Source organism: Erpetoichthys calabaricus, chromosome 12, assembly GCF_900747795.2.
Source record: "Erpetoichthys calabaricus chromosome 12, fErpCal1.3, whole genome shotgun sequence".
NCBI classification, from domain to species: Eukaryota; Metazoa; Chordata; class Cladistia; order Polypteriformes; family Polypteridae; genus Erpetoichthys; species Erpetoichthys calabaricus.
Window position 1 is genome coordinate 29759193 of NC_041405.2, and position 17207 is coordinate 29776399.

Genomic DNA, 17207 nt, shown 5'->3' on the forward strand with positions numbered 1-17207 from the left:
CAATGCTGCTTTTGTACTGAATCATGATTGCAATCACCTGTTAACATCACCAGTTTCAAATCACATCATTATTTAGTTATTATACCTCATTACTACCCCTTAATTGCCCCCATCCCATACTGTTGCGCACCTAAAACGTTGTTTGCAGGAAGAATGGGACAAACTAACACCTGCAACACTTAGTCACTTGATTTCTTCAACGCCTAAACGTCTTTTAAGTGTTATTAAAAGACAGGGGAACTGTACAAAGTGGTAAATGCTGTACTGTCCCAACTTTTTTTGAAATGTGTTGCAAGCCTGAATGGCAAGAATGGATATTTATTTACAAATCAAATGATGTTGACCAAAAAAAACATGAATTATCTTGTGTTCATACTGTCTGCAATGAAATAAAAGTTAAGGGAAATTTGTAAATTACTGCTTTATTTTTTTAGTCACATTTTCCACACTGTCCCAACTTTTTCTGATTTGGGGTTGTAATAAGCTCTATAGGGGGGAGTGTGAGAGAATAATTTAGAGGCAACTAGAGATAAGTATTTTGGTTTGCAGTGCACATTGAAATATATCACTATTTGTTTTCAGGAATGTCATAAAGAGACTGCTGAAATGGTCAAGTAAACAAGCAGACTGTCCCAGGGTGACGGTTCAGGACAGTGGCTGACGTAATGTTCTTTCATACACCTTGTAAGAGTTGCTAGTTGGCATTTATGCAGTTTTCATAACCGAACAAGAGGTGAATCTCAAGAGGTCATGAAGAACAAGACAAGGATGGAAACTTTTATTTTATTCTTGATGTGCTTTATGATAAATCACCTCATGTCTTTTAACCAATCAGAGTATGATATGTAATCATTAATTTAGCACTGTTATGAAAATTCAGTTGTCTATAAATATCACCCTTAACTTGTATTTTGTGATCATTGTCACCATGTTGTTACAAACTGCTGTGATGAGTGCTCCCTCTTCACCATGAGGATTTAACGACACAGACAGGCAACTTTTCCCCTGCCTGATTCCTGACTCAGAAAGGGTTTATCAAACTTGTCCTGGTAGAGGATACGTTTCTTAAATTAATTAACATGTTTGATTTCTATCACACTCTTTCATTAATTATTTGATCACATTTAATAGATCACCATTTTTGACCTGGCATTTCATTTTCTTTCTTGGGATACATACAACAGATGCCTTATTGAACAGATTAATTCAGTGGTTACTAAATGTTTTTGATACTGCAAATTGTTCAGCTAACTCATCACAAGTAAATTAAACTTCAGCACCCTATCCATAATGTGAGTTTTACATATTTTGACAGTTTGAATTCCTACCACAACGCAGCCCACCTACTAGACGAAAAAAGTGAACTCCAAACAACAACACAAACTCCATTGGATATCATATCTGGTCCACAACGGACTTCAGTTCTCATCCTGCCTTTAAAGGGTTTCGGTGGGTCCTTTAACATTGACGTGCAGGTGACACTCTTCATGGGGACACACACAAAAAATATCAAAAACATGAGAATATTTCAGGACACACATACTGTAGAAACCAAAGGTGGCACAGTGGGGCAGTAGTAGTGCTGGTGCCTCGTAGTAAGGAAGGCAGGGTCCGTGTCTCAGGTCCGTCCCGCACAGAGTTTAAATGTTCTCCCTGTGTCTGCTCCAGTTTCTTCCCACAGTCCAAAGACATGCAGGTTAGGTGGACTGGTGATACTAAAATTGCAATGAATCAAATTTAAATCACGTTTGCAACATAGGTGTCAACATGTTTAAAATTCATATTCAGCGTTATCGTTATATTGATGGATGTCAAACCCCTTTAACTTCCACTTATTTGAGGACTGAAGATCTGCATTATCAAGTAGTAAAATGCTAAGCCAACTGAGTGCAACCAACCACCACGCGTGAGGAAAATCTACTGACTATGAATGACCAAAACTGAAACTACATCACCTCAAGTTCTTGATGCAAATGGCTTTGAGGTGTCAATGGCCGAGCCACAATAACATGTTAAGAAGACAAAGACTACTGGACGGCTTGAACTGCACACTACAGGTCTGGTAGAACATCAATTACTGCACAGCAGGGTGTTTGCTGAACTAACAATGATCACCAAACACTTTTGAAAATGATTTTCTAAATTCCTGTTTGTTCCACACCAAGTCTCTGTGACTCTGTGAAGCAGGAGCAGCACACTGGCAAACCTTTAATGAAGTGAAAGAGAAAACTGACTTCCTTCATGGTGTATTCACGTTTAGTGCGGTCCTCCTCACCGGAAGGTGAAAATCAAGATGCAGCATAATGTCAACGGAATAATGTATTCCTGATCTTTCTTTATTTCTAATGATTCTGGAAGTTTTCAACCTCTTCCCTGGCATGCACTGCTTAGTCTTAACTGGGAAAAAGCTGAAAATAAAATTGCAAACACATTTTTTTTTAAAAAAGGAAACAATAACAAGGTGACATGCAGACATCATTATAATTTGAGTGATGACCTTTAATTCCCATTGCTACACTGCAAAGTTGCACAAACAGACACACACAGAGCAAAGGGTAAAGAGAACACTGCAGGGCCAATTAGTCCAGCCAACAACAGACAATTTCATACCGTGCAAGCAGCAATATTTTACTAGATAAGTAATTACACTGAGCATAGCATGAAAGCTGAGGATTGTTACAAACATTTTAGCAATAAGTCAACTCACTATGTGAATCTTATTAGATTGTTTGCACTTTCTTTGGGATTATTTAGTATTTTAATCATGGGTTTTAAATTATTATCATCATCACCATTAAGATTTTACTTCCACTTGTTTCAGGTATTGAAATAACAAAAACATGACAAATGAGAGTTAAGATCTTAAAGCTGTGGTAAAGACACAAATATTTCTTATAAATGTAAACCTCATACTACAGCGTATTTCTGAAAGCAGAAGAACATGAAGAATTGGAAAAAGACCTGCAGATTAAACAATTGGAGGTAAAATAATGAATTGAATTTGAAACTGAAACAAAAATCTGAAACTACTGATGTCAACATTTCAAAAGCACCAAACCCTAAATCTTTCAGGCAAGTGAACGCAGATAAATGAGGAGGATTTTATAATTGCGATTTTTCTCCAAAGCAGACTTTGGGTAATCTTGCTTTCAGGGTAATATGTTAGAGTTGTTACAAATCTGCGGTAAAAATTAAGCGCAAGTAACATTAAGAATTAAGACGGATCTAAAATTGAAACCCTTCATCTGTAGTTTGGGACAGACATGGCATTAAAAGTAGCAGCTAATGAGGTTTCCTACACGCAAGGAGTGGTTTCAGCTGCATATAATAAAGGAAAAATAACATGAAACATTAAATCCTTCTGCTAACTATTAAGAATGTTCTATAAGTCTTGATTTTTTTCAGAAAAATTGAAAATAAATAAATAGAGTAATGAGACCTTCTTTCATTAATGACGGTCTCGTGTGCGTCTTGTCGCTTCAATTAGCGGCTTCTCCAGCAGGCAAAGCGCACGTGCTCAGGGGGCGGAGGCGCCGTTGGTTCATAAAGTAGTGTAGGCGAGTCAGAGTAACAGTAGTCAGTGATCTGTAGTTTGGTTGAAGGAGTTCAGTATTCGTGTTCGTCTTTCCAGTCTCTTCGCGATGTGTGCTAGTGCTGAGGAGTTTACTGCTGTGCTTAGTTTCTGGGATCCTTTGAAGGCTGATCCCAAAAGCTATGGGGAGGTTGTTCTTCAGCGGTAAAGTTTTATTTTACTTTTAAATGTTGCGGGAGTTCATTTTGTCTTTAGGTTTTTGTTTTACTTTCTGGCTTTAAAGCCTTACATTTTTGAAACCAGGTAGTTTTTTTTTTTTTTTTTTTTTTCTTAGTTTCTTCGTCGTTCTTTCTTGGCTTGGTATAAACTTTTTAAATGCGCAGAGGCTGCAGTATGTAATGGTATTCTGACAAACTGATCTAATGGTTTAGTGTGGATTGCTCCTCACAAACGTTAGTTGTGTGGCTTTATTTCTACTGTTTGTTTGAAGTGCTTGATTCTTATTCGTGTGCAAGCTCAATGGTGTAGTTTGTTGTTGGACAAGTGGAAGTTTTAATGTTACCAGTGGTTGAAGCTTTGGATTAGACCAAGCATGAGCTTCAAAAAATGTATTTGCTGTGCTTGGAATGCAGATTGGTTTCACTATGGCATCTTTCTCTGTTCTGCACAGAATAACGTGCATCAAGATTCCAGAAGTAATTCGTAATCTACCATTGGGTTCATGGTGCTTATAGGATTACTACTGCATATAATGCAGGCATGGTCAAGTTTTCCTGAATTGGTTCCTGTTGTATAGATTCATACATTAGATTTGGTTTTTCCATAGTCTGAAAACCTGTACTTTGGACATTGAATCTTTCCCAGAATGCAATGGTTTGTCAAGTATTCTGTGATTAAACTTGCATCCTAGTGAACTTTATAATATTTTCCCCTCTTGAGTTGGCCCTAAAATGGCCAATTTATAGGACAATGGCTTGTATTTAAGTTGGAAGATTAACTCCTCACATTTTTCATATTCCCAGCTTGTTTGAGACCAAACCAGATAGCCAGAAGCTGTTCACCAAGTTTGCTGACCTTCCCAAAGAGCAGCTACAGAACAATCCTGACCTCCAGGCCCATGGGGGAATTGTCCTCTGCAAGCTGACAGAATTCCTGCAAGGTGGAGGACGGGACAAGAAAACTCTCAAGGATCTGGCAGAATCTCATGCCAAGCAGCACAAGATCCCTCGGGTCTACTTTCAGGTACCTCCCTTTACAGGGTATAAAGGCTTGATCTAATGGCCTTGCTTAGAAGATAGTAATTGTAGGGTTGGGTTTTTTAACTATAATGTTTCTGATCCCCTTTCAGAAAGGAGATCCCTTTTAGAAGTCGTTTTCTGTAACCTTAATGCAAATGCCTGCGTAGCTTCTATCCTTTATGGAATTCAAAGGGGCTTTAAAATGTATCCTTCGTGTCCCTTATTCAGGGGTCTTGGTCAAAGATGCAATGTTTTTTACATTAGTAAAACTATATCCCTTTTGTGTACCAGACAGGAGTTGACCCATGTTTAGCAGATATTGCACCATCTTCTAATTTGCATGTTTCTGTAGTCTCTGGAAAGGTTTGCATATGAGGTGTATACTAATGTCCAGTCAAAATGTTGGAGTTTAGTTGGTTCTCTTATCTTGTGTTAAAGGCTTTCATCTAGATGGTCTTTAATTGCATGACTCTGTAGGTCCTTCTGCCAATAGAGGCGTCTAGTTCTGTACTATGGTACAGATGGTGCTACTCTAATTGGAGTTTAAATGTGACATTGTGTGAGTGTTTAAAATTCTACCATTTCTTAACTTAACACAAGTAGGTAGGGTTCTCATTTTAGTTGCACAACTGGTTAATTGTGCTGAGGGAACACTTTGGCATAGCTGCTCAATTCTGGAAGGAACACAACTACTGGATTGTATATGGAAATGGCTCTTAAACTGCCAGTCTTAATACATTGAAGACAATTAGTGTACATGGCTTGCTGCTTCTAGGACATCAAAGTTCTGATATCTTCCAACCCTTAGTTCTGAATTGGTTTCTTGGCTATAAATGAATTGTAATTCCTTCACAGATCATCAGTGATGTCATTTTTGAAGTGGTAGCGGAGAAGATTGAAGGCTTTGATGCTCAAACAGCCCTGAAGAATGTGCTGAAGACCTTTCAAACTCAAATGGGAGAATGCTATGATGAGCTGGGATTTAATTAATGAATGTATTGTCAATGTCTTGATAGGATGCTTTTTTGACTCCTGTAAGAATAAAACTACAAAAGGGATGATGTGCCCAGGGTTTTTTATTTGACTAAATTATTTGATCCTTCAGGTGTTTGCTGTAGTTCTCTAGGGTGTTTAGAAATCATCCCTTGCCTGTCGCATCCAGGATGGAGGTCCTGTCAAGACCAGGATACAGTAGCTCCAATACTTTTGGTCTTGGAGCCAATGTGCAACTGAGTGGCTTGGATTGGTTTGCACCTGGTCTGGGTTAAATGATCTTGAATATGAGGTCCTTTTTGCCCCTTTCTAGGCTTGGTTGGGAACTACAGCATAGCATGGTTCTGCCACTAAAGCTGTCATCTTTTCTCCTGAACTGAAAGATATTGTTAATTGTACTTCATCACATGGGTCTGACCTAACTTGGTTAGATATCCTGCAGTGTTATGTAGCTTAATAAAGGAAATGACCATATGGAGTTTATGGTGGGTATTCTGGCTTTAAGGCATAATTCTTGGAATGTCTATGCTCTTGCCTCGGTTGGGAAGGGTTTGTACTGCTGGGAGTGCTTAGTTTCACTTTTTTTCAACGTCCAAGAAATTGTACCATCTGAATCAAATCAACCTCATTAGTGAACTGCAATTGAGTAAGCAAAGATTTGCTGTAAAAGGATTCAACTTTGCATAAGAGCTCTGCACCAGTACTGCATTTAGCTAGATATCCTAGGGAAAATCTTGTTACATGTTGGAGTTGCATAGTGACGTGAGCAGCTCTGGGACTAATGCTACATTGGGGGTGGCTTTTTTTTTTTTTTGGGGGGGGGGGGGGGGGGTGATGCTTCTGGCAAGAAAAATATTACCTGGCATGTGTCATTAGTTCCTTTAAACTTGAAAACCCATGTACTGTGGGCGTCGGGTTTAACCTTCCACATCATGGATCGTAGGCTTAGTGCCCCTTTTGAAAGCCAATGGTTCTTTTCCCAACCCAGAATCTCTCTCCAAATCTGGGTTTAGCACTGCTGATTCTGGTAAAGGTTTGGTAATAGAATTACTGTGGCATAATTTTACAGGGCAGGGAATTACATTTAGTAACACTATGTAAATTGGGTTAACTGCATCCAAAGTTCACTATCCACAAAGCCCCCTGTTCCAAATAGGCATCTGAAAAATAGGCCTGGAAGTGTCCGGTTAAAGCCTGCTATGGGCTTCTGTGTCTCAAGACTGCATTGGAGGATTTTTGAGGTTTAAAATTGTACCTTTTTGATATCAATATTAAAGCCTTCAAAGTGAACAAAATTCAAACTTTACCTCTCTCCATGATGCTTTTCAAATGAACTTTAGATAGAAACTACTAAATACTTACCAAAATGAAGGTTACTTATCGGAATAAATGTTTTTGTACTGCATCTATACATATACACAAGTCTGTGTGAAGGTCATTAGGGCTTGATTATGGAGATAACTGGAATGTAAACGGTGTTTCCATTTGTGTCCAGTCAGAATTTGAGTTTAGAGTTTTGGCTGAATTCAGCAATAGCTTAACAAAAACACGGGGCCCTTTGTTTAGCTCTCTTTTTTACAGGCTGCATGTTTGTCTGCCTCATTTGTTCACATCTGTTGGGGAATCGTCAGACCTGGAGCCTCATAAGGACCTGTGTAGAATCCATACTTAAACATGATGTACGGACAAAAACAAATATGCATACACAGAAAATCCAGATGCATAAATGTGTGTACACTAACTTCCACATTCTTCCACTACATAAATCCCGTAAAATGTAACGCACGTGTCTGTCACCCCACTCTCCAACTCCTATAATTAAGTCTCTTTGAAAATGCAAATTAATATAAAGACCCATAAGCTCAGTGTTGTGTGACAAGACCATGGCAGAAGCACAGGGAAAATAGGATTTCATTGAATGCCAGGTGGAGGCAAGGAAAATTGTACTATTTGTTGGTTTAAGTCATAGGTTTCTAACATTTTTTTGGGTCTGAGCCCACTTTTTCAGTGATCACCCAAAGGGGGCACTATTATACTATATATTTAAAAACATGGACAGATTTTTAAAATTAGAAGATATTAACAATAGGGTGGCACGGTGGCGCAGTGGGTAGTGCTGCTGCCTCGCAGTTTGGGGACCTGGGTTCACTTCCCAGGTCCTCCCTGCGTGGAGTTTGCATGTTCTCCCCGTGTCTGCATGGGTTTCCTCCCACAGTCCAAAGACATGCAGGTTAGGTTGGATTGGCGATTCTAAATTGGCCCTAGTGTGTGCTGGGTGTGTGGGTGTGTTTGTGTGTGTCCTGCGGTGGGTTGGCACCCTGCCCAGGATTGATTCCCTGCCTTGTGCCCTGTGTTGGCTGGGATTGGCTCCAGAAGACCCCCTTGACCCTGTGTTCGGATTCAGCGGGTTGGACAATGGATGGATGGATATTAACAATATTGGTGTATTGCTCCAAGTATGATTAAAAATATTGAGAGGGCTGAGCTTGGTGTGATGACACTAATTTTTCAATGTTTGGTGCCATTTTTGTCATCATCAATCTTAAATTGCCATATTCCACTATTGACACTGTTTCTTGTCTGTTAATTGTTCATAATGCTAAATATGATGGGAGACCTATAGATCGTCTAATTCATGTTGACATCAGGGAAAAGTAGTGTTTCTTTTCAATTGAGGCATATCTGCGAGATTTGTTTGGTGAAAGTGAAATCCATAGATGCGAAGTGACTGGCGCGTAGTGTAGGCCAGGGAGTTGACAAGCAAAGCCCCCTAGTGTTTTTTTTAAGTAGGTCCAAATAAGTTTTCTTTTGAATGTGATCTGAACGTACCTCACTGTAATTTTAGGTTAACATTTGCTCTGAAGTAATTCTGAAACAATCTGGTATTGATAACAAAGCTTCATGTATTTAGAGTAATGTTCAATGAACCTGTCAAAACTTGCATAGATTTGGTCCTCTGCACCTGCGTTAATCTTGTAAGGACTTGACTGATCTGAGAATGCATGACTTGTACAAACTTGTAAATATACCAATACCTACTATGTAATACGGATGGATCTTTCTTAATGGGCATTTAGAATTATTGGATGAAACTAGCATACGATTTTTATTATTAATCAAACTTTTCAGTGCATTCTTGTGTTGCCCAAGGTAGGAGCGGCTGGTCCTCAACGCCCACTTAATATCTTGGACCAGAAATGCCCCCTTAGATTTCTTCAGCGCCCACCAGTGAGCGGTACCGCCCCGGTTTAAACAGTGCTATAAACAACAAAAGGAAGTTGATCGATTGAGAGTGTTGGAGAAACTCGAGTTCAACTTCACAAACTTACACAGTGCCTGAAATAAAGTGGTCAGATATCAAAGTCGCCGTGAAAAGGCGAGTTGTATCCCACCATCTGAGTGTTATACGGAAGCTTATTAGGGTACAGAGAAAAGGAAAAAAAGCTTGAAATGTCAACTTTAATCTTGAAATTTCCACTTTAATCATGTAGTTTTTTTTGTCATTAAACCAGAACGTCGTCAAACTTCATTTTAAAATAGTTTAATTTACCAGTTTCTTAAATCCTTTCATAACTAAAGTAGCACTTTAAATGCTTTGTAATTTGAGTGTTCAATGTACTCTCTGTGTGTGTGTGAATCACTACGTGCTTCTTAAACAGGCTTTTTCCTATGCTGCCAGGACACAGAATACAATATATTCATGATATTTACAGCTCTGTGAACAATTTAAATATTAAAATTTATACTTGATATAATTTTCATGATGATAGGAATTAAAGCATGTATTAAACATGGGACCATGGTGGTAGCAAAGAGCTGGAGCCCCGACCAGAGATTGTTCATGCCTCCTGCAAGAAGCTTGCTGCGTGACCTTCGATGAAATAATTTATTGCAGCAGAGTACCGTCTCTTTCAAACGTAGTAAATCCCAATTCCTATCCTTTTTTTTTTTTTTTTTTTTATTTCTTCAAAAAACAAATTGCCACACAAGATCTGTAATAAATGTCAAGCCATCTGTAATCTTAGAACACTGATTCTTCAAACCTTTTATGCTTTAACATGTTTAATTCATTTCATCTATTCATCCAGAGCCAGCTCATAGCTACCACTGTCCATCATGTCCACACATTTAGTATACATTATTTAAATGAAATAAATGTAATATACAGTATATACTTTACTGCATTTCATCTTATAAAGGATATCAAGAGCTCCAAGAAGATAGCTACTGGAAATCTAAATCGACTTAGAAGCCAGTCATCATCTATAAATACACGCTGTCTTCTATTGAATTAAATGGAGTTCCTTTGTTGTTGTTGTATAGTAAAATGAGATTAAACATGCAAATCATCTGTAAAGTTATTTTCCGATAAAGTGGTAAAATAACAATACAATCAAAAACAAAGAAAAATATACTATATGAAGTCACAAGTGTCTCAGGTTCTGCAATATTACAACTGTAGGCAAGTTTACAGTGAGGTAATTGTACTTATATGTACAAACAGTTCTACCAGGAGCACTTGATAGACTGATTTAGTGCGTTTATATCTCTTGGGATGAAGCTGTTTCTGAACAGCAAGGTCCCTACAAGAAAGGTTCTTGAAGCAATTTGCCGGATGGGAGAAGTTCAGATAGACAGCTGAGGCAGCGTGAGCTTGAAGCTGTATCCTGATAATTCTATCCACTCTTGACACAATCTGCCATAAAGTTTTCTGATCAGCTGCTCTATAGCTGTGATTCCACACTCAAATACAGTGGTGCACTGAGAGTAACAACACTACTCTCTGTATTATTATATTGTTACAGGTTGATTACAATCAGAAGCCTTAAACTAATAAACAATATGCGGTTAATTTCAGTGTATTTAATAAAGCTGCAACAGGGATGTGAATCTAAAAACAAACAGTAGCACTGCTCGGACACTGGATGCCACCAGTTTGCAAAACCGAGCCAAAATTTTTCATATGCAATGGATTGAGCTGGCATGAGAATGTGTGTGGCTTTATACCAAGTTTACTTTTAATACATTATGATGTTAGCATATGAACGGGCGTACGCACCATTTAAACATGAGAACCTTGGACTTCATATTGATGCTAAAGCTGCTTGAATGAGTGACATTAACTTTCTCTTGACTATCTGTTGGGTCATTTTCATTTGTAGTTAAGCAGCATAGGATGGTAGTCTCCAGGATGATGTTGGAGAGCAAGGGCAGAGCCAAGGATCAAATGGAGGAAGATGGAAAGATTAAGATCAGGGAGGAGGTAAGACAGGCACTGGGTGGCAGTGAAGAGTTGCCAGATAGCTGGGCAACTACAGCAGAAGGAGTTAAGGTGACTGCAAGAAGGGTACTTGGCATGACATCTGCACAGAGGGAGGAGGAAAATGAAAACTGGTGGTGGAATGGGGAAGTACAGGATAGTATACAGAGGAAGAGGTTGGTGAAGAAGTGGGATAGTCATAGAGATGCAGAAAGTAGACAAGTGCGTAAGGAAAAGAGATGGAGTAGGTTAAAGAAAATGCCAGGGAGGAGTTGTATGAGAGGTTGGACACAAAGGAGGGAGAAAAGGATCTTTACTGATTGGCTCGGCAGAGGAACCGAGCTGAGAAAGATGTGCAGCAGTTTAGGGTGATAAAGTATAAAGATGAAAATGTACTCACAGGCAAGGAGGGTGTTTTGAGCAGTTGGAAAGAGAACTTTGAGATGATGATGATGATGATGAATGAAGAGACTGGGAGTGAGATAGAAGAATGGATGATATGCAGATAGTCAATCAGGAAGTGCAACGGATTAGCAAGGAGGTAGTGAGGCAAGGTATGAAGATGATGAAGAATGGAAAGGCTGTTGGTACAGATGACATCTCTGTGGAAGCATGGAGGTGTTCAGGAGAAATGGTAGTGTAGCTTTTAACCAGATGATTTAATGGAATATTGGAAAGTGAGAGGATTTCTGAGGAGTGGAAAAGAAGCGTAATGGTAGCAATTTTTAAGAATAAGGGGGATGTGCAGAGCTGTAATAACTAGTGGGGGATAAAATTGATGAACCACAGCATAAAGTTATGGGAAAGAGTAATTGAAGCTAGGTTAAGAAGGGAGGTGATGATTAGTGAGCAGCAGTGTGGTTTCATGCCAGGAAAGATCACCTCAGATGTGATGTTTGCTCTGAGAGTGTTGATGGAAAAGTATAGAGAAGGCCAGAAGGAGTTGCATTAAGTCTTCTTGGACATGGAGAAAGCGTATGGCAGGGTGCCTTGAGAGCAGTTGTGGTATTGTATGAGGACATCAGGAGTGGCATAGAAGTATTTAAGAGTGTTACAGGATATGTACGAGGGAAGTGTGACACTGGTGAAGTCTACAGTAAGAGTGATCGATGCATTCAACGTGGAGGTGGGATTTGTTCTGAGCCCTTTCTTATTTGAAGTGGTAATGGACAGGTTGTACGATGAGACTAGACAAAAGATGGTTTGCTGTGACAACCACTAATGGGAGCAGCTGAAAGAAGAAGAAGTTGTCCTTAATACAGGGTGGGTGAGGGTAAAGTTTTAAAACAGAAATATAATTTCATATTTCTGTAAGATGTATTGGTTGAGGTAGTGTGAAGAGTAGAAATTGGCTTTTCAATGTTAGAGGGAACAAGATAAATGACAAGGCTGTAAGGGGAAGACTTGAAACATCTAGCAATTTGGAGAGCCTTACTAATCATCCCCTGTCTGTAACTGGCTATCTCTCACCCCGTCACCACCTAACTGCTAAAGTGTACCGCACAAAATGGGTGCTGTCGCATCATCTAAGGGGATGTTGCACTTGAGTGGTGGATCAAATGGCTACCTGCACACTACAATAAATAAGACCTGTGCAAAATAAATGTAAAACATATTATTATATTGTGAAAGACTGAAGGTTAAGATTGCTAAACTGAAGTAGAATTGCTAGACATCCACATTTCCCAGGGCAGTCATGTATTACTTGCTTAATTTTGGAGTTCCAATTTATTTTAAAAAAATTCTCATTTGTTTAATATTTTACACATAATTCAAATGATTTTTGTTTAAAACAGGCAATGTCAGATTAATCAGATATTCTGTGTTTATGAAGCTAAGCTTACAATCTGGGAACTGTGTACGTGTGATATCATGGTGCTTTGTTTTCAGATGTCTTGCTTTAACCACGTACTTGATATACAAAATATAACTATGTGATTGTGCTTATTTAAGTAAAGAGAGAATTTAAAATTCTAAAAAGGTATATTTATTTCTGTGTAAAATAAAAGGGCATGTCAAACACGTGGAGAATTCAAAAGATATTGCTCAAAATCATAGGCCAGAAATTGAAGCAGACAAGTTGTATGAAAGCGTAAGGCTGTTTACATATCAGTCAGCAGGAGAAATAAAATATGATCTGAGTGAAATGTTTAGAAGTGGGACGTCTGTCATCCCAACTGTTGATGCCCCTTGTTCCACTGTTTGATGCTGATTGTTCATGTGATTACATTCAGGTTTGTCGTGATTGATGCGTTTTCTTCAATCAAAATTCAACCCACTTGGAGGAGCTGCTAAGGAACTGCAATACATTTTCTATTCTATTAGCTGTAACACACAATCTGTGAACATGAATTAAAACGCAATATGGTTATCTATTGATTTTAAACTGACATGAAAATCGTGTACCAAAGTGAAAAGTAACTGATTATTTGGTTCATATGTTGTATTACTTCATGACATTAAATTATTTGAAACATGTACATACAGTATGTTTAGCACTGCAGTATAGTTATCATGACAGACTGAATTCAATTTTGGGCAAATAATTTTTCAATGGATCCAAAGGCTGGAAACATGTACTTTGTGCTTACCACCTTCAGATTTCACTTTGACCATCTAAAAAACAAATTGACTGAGACAAGCAGAGACTGGATTAAATGACAATCTGTTTTGCTGCTAGCATTACTGTTGATAAGGGATACCCCAACATAACAGGCCTAACACCTCATGAGATATTATTTTGGGATCCATAGGCATCTTTTAGGAATTACAAATGAAGTACTGTATTGCAATACTGACTAACAATGAGCAAAACTCTCAATTTCTTTACACTAGCAGGTAAAAGCTGCTTTTCCTAGCACATCGATGATGACAGCGTTTAAATTTGAACCCAGGGATTGAGCTGCAGCAAAGGTCTACAAATGAATGAATTGTCCAAATGCAATGGGGAAACAAGCCACACCAGAGAGGAGATCAAGCCGTGGACCAGACCATCGAGGAATTGACCACTGGACAACATACTCAAGTGAGAGTTAAAGAGATCACGGGTCCCTGCTGCTAACAACTTAACTCTGCTGGTGACATTTGACACTGATAGATCATTGTAGGTCTCTAATTGTAGGTGGCATCTGATTGCATTATATCAAAGAGTTTCAGATATTAAAATCCTTTGGCTTTGGAGTATTGGACAACAAGGGATTTTGTCACACTTTTATTCTGCAAAACTGTCATTCCAAATTTACTTTGCTTGCTTCTTGTTGGCATCTGACTGTTTTTTCTTTATCCTTCTTGAAATGAACACTGGTTTTGTCCAGTTGTTTGATAATACCAGGTACTTGAATTTTTCTTTCATTAGGGATCAGAATCCATCCATCCATCCATCCATCCATCCATTTTCCAACCTGCTGAATCCGAACACAGGGTCACGGGGGTCTGCTGGAGCCAATCCCAGCCAACACAGGGCACAAGGCAGGAACCAATCCCGGGCAGGGTGCCAACCCACCGCAGGACACACACAAACACACCCACACACCAAGCACACACTAGGGCCAATTTAGAATCGCCAATCCACCTAACCTGCATGTCTGTGGGAGGAAACCGGAGCGCCCGGAGGAGACCCACGCAGACACGGAGAGAACATGCAAACTCCACGCAGGGAGGACCCGGGAAGCAAACCCAGGTCTCCTAACTGCGAGGCAGCAGCGCTACCACTGCGCCACCGTGCCGCCTGGGATCAGAATCACACCCCAATATCTATTTTCCTACAGCAGTGTCTTTCAAGAAAGATTTGAACCAAGTAGTTATGAAATGTCTAGACAGAGTTAAAGTAGGAACATTAGATCAACCTCAGAGTTTATTAGCAGACTGTCCCACATGGACGGTTCAAGAAAGTGGCTGACGTAATGTTCTTTCATGCACCTTGTAAGAGTTGCTAGTTGGTATGTATGAAGTTTTCATAACAGAATTAGAGCTGAATCTCAACAGATCATGAAGAACAAGGCAATAATGGAGAAAGACTTTTACTTTATGCTTGTTGTGCTTTGTGATAAATCACCTCATGTCTATTAACCAATCAGATTAAATATGTAAGCATTAATTCAGCACTGTAATGCAAATTCAGCTGTCTATAAATATCACCCTTTACTTTTATTTTGTGATCATTGTCACCATGTTGTTACAAACTGCTGTGATGAGTGCTCCATCTTCAGCATGAGGATTAAAGGACACAGATGGACAACATTTCCCCTGCCTTATAACTGACTCAGAAAGGTTTTATCAAACTTGTCCTGGTAGAGGATACGTTTCTTTAGTTAATTAACATTTTATCACATTCAATACAATACAATACAATTTATTTTTATATAGCCTAAAATCACACAAGAAGTTCTGCAATGGGCTTTAACAGGCCCTGCCTTTTGACATACCAACCCCCCCCCCCCCCCCCCCCCCACCCCCCCAGCCTTGACTCTCTAAGAAGACAAGGAAAAACTCCCAAAAAATCCCTTGTAGGGAAAAAAATGGAAGAAACCTTGGGAAAGGCAGTTCAAAAAGAGACCCCCTTACCAGGTAGGTTGGGCGTGCAGTGGGTGTCAAAAATGAAGGGGGTCAATACAATACAATACACAGAACAGAACAAATCCTCAATACAGAATAAAAATAAAAATTTTACAAGTACAGACCAGAATTTAACAGTAAATGATATCACATAATATGTTTGGATTTGTTTAGAGCCATCAAGGTACCTCCCCCATTTGGACATTCCACAGCTGAAACATTGCTTGGCCAGCCAATCTGATGAAAGGACCCCACTTCCACACGATTCCTGCGATCCTCCATCAGGGATGACTTTACCTTAGGCAGGCAAAACAACTTGGTAGGTGGGCCGTGGCACCAAGTGCCACATTTGAGTACAAAGAAGAGAAACAGAAAAGGTGAGTGTAGAGTTAGTAACAAATTATAACTATCATATAGACCACCATGGAACCACTTTTGAGCTGACGTTTCATTTTCTTTCTTGGGATACATATAACAGATGCCTCATTAAATAAATTAATTCAGTGGTCACTAAACGTATTTGATACTGCAAATTGTTCAGCTAACTCATCACAAGTAAATTAAACTTTAGTACCCTATCCATACTGTGAGTTTTACACATTTTGTCAGTTTGAATTCCTACCACAACACAGCTCACCTACTAGACGAAAAAGTGAACTCCAAACCACGACACAGACTCCATTGGATATCATATCTGGTCCACAATGGACTTCAGTTCCCATCCTGCCTTTAAAGGGCTGCTGGTGGTCCTTTAATATTGATGTGCAGGTGACACTCTTCATGAGGACCCACACAAAAAATATCAAAAACATGAGAAGGTTTCAGGACACACATACTGTAGAAACCAAAGGTGGCACAGTGGGGCAGTGGTAGTGCTGGTACCACGGAGTATGGAAGGCAGGGTCCGTGTCCCAGGTCCGTCCTGCACAGAGTTTAAATGTTCTCCCTGTGTCTGCTCCAGTTTCTTCCCACAGTTCAAAGACATGCAGGTTTGGTGGACTGGTGATAGTAAAACTGCAATGAATCAAATTTAAATCACCTTTACAACATAGCTGTCTACATGTTCAGAATTCATATTCAATGTTATTGTTATATTGCTGGACTTCAAACCCCTTTAACTACCATTTATTTGAGGACTGAAAATCTGCACTATCAAGTAATAAATTACTCAGCCAACTGAGTGCCACCAACCACCACGCGTGAGGAAAATCTACTGACTATGAATTACCTAAATTGTAACAGCACCACCTCAAGTTCTTGATGCAAATAAATGGCTTTGAGGTGACAATGGACGAGCCACAATAACATGTTAAGATAAAGACTACTGGACGGCTTGAACTGCACACTACAGGTCTGATAGAACATCAGTTACTGCACAGCAGGGTGTTTGGTGATCGTTGTGAGGTCAGCAAACAATTTAAAAAATTATTTTCTAAATTCCTGTTTAATCTGCAGCAAGTCTCTGTGACTCTGTGAAGCAGGAGCAGCACACTGGCAAATCTTTAATGAAGTGAAAGAGAAAACTGACTTCCTTCATGGTGTATTCACGTTTAGTGCGGTCCTCCTCAGCAGAGGGTGAAAATCAAGATGTAGCATAATGTCATGTGAATGATGTATTCCTGCTGTTGAT

At 39.3% G+C, this 17207-nt stretch overlaps 1 protein-coding gene across 6 annotated transcripts in view; it reads left to right on the forward strand.

Moving 5' to 3' along the window:
• Positions 1 to 17207, forward strand: part of LOC114662021 (myoglobin) — a 213702-nt gene that overhangs the window by 30489 nt on the left and 166006 nt on the right. Inside the window, exons 1-3 of one of the 6 annotated variants that reach the window (XM_051934864.1) lie at positions 3564 to 3736; positions 4555 to 4774; positions 5626 to 5828. The exons of 2 other annotated variants lie outside the window; for them this stretch is intronic. In XM_051934864.1, coding sequence (XP_051790824.1) covers positions 3642 to 3736; positions 4555 to 4774; positions 5626 to 5760 — 450 coding nt within the window. In that variant the 5' untranslated portion in view covers positions 3564 to 3641 and the 3' untranslated portion in view covers positions 5761 to 5828. Of the gene's footprint in view, positions 1 to 3563; positions 3737 to 4554; positions 4775 to 5625; positions 5829 to 17207 lie in introns of those variants that run through there. 3 more of the 6 variants (XM_051934859.1, XM_051934860.1, XM_051934863.1) reach the window with 3 other exon arrangements.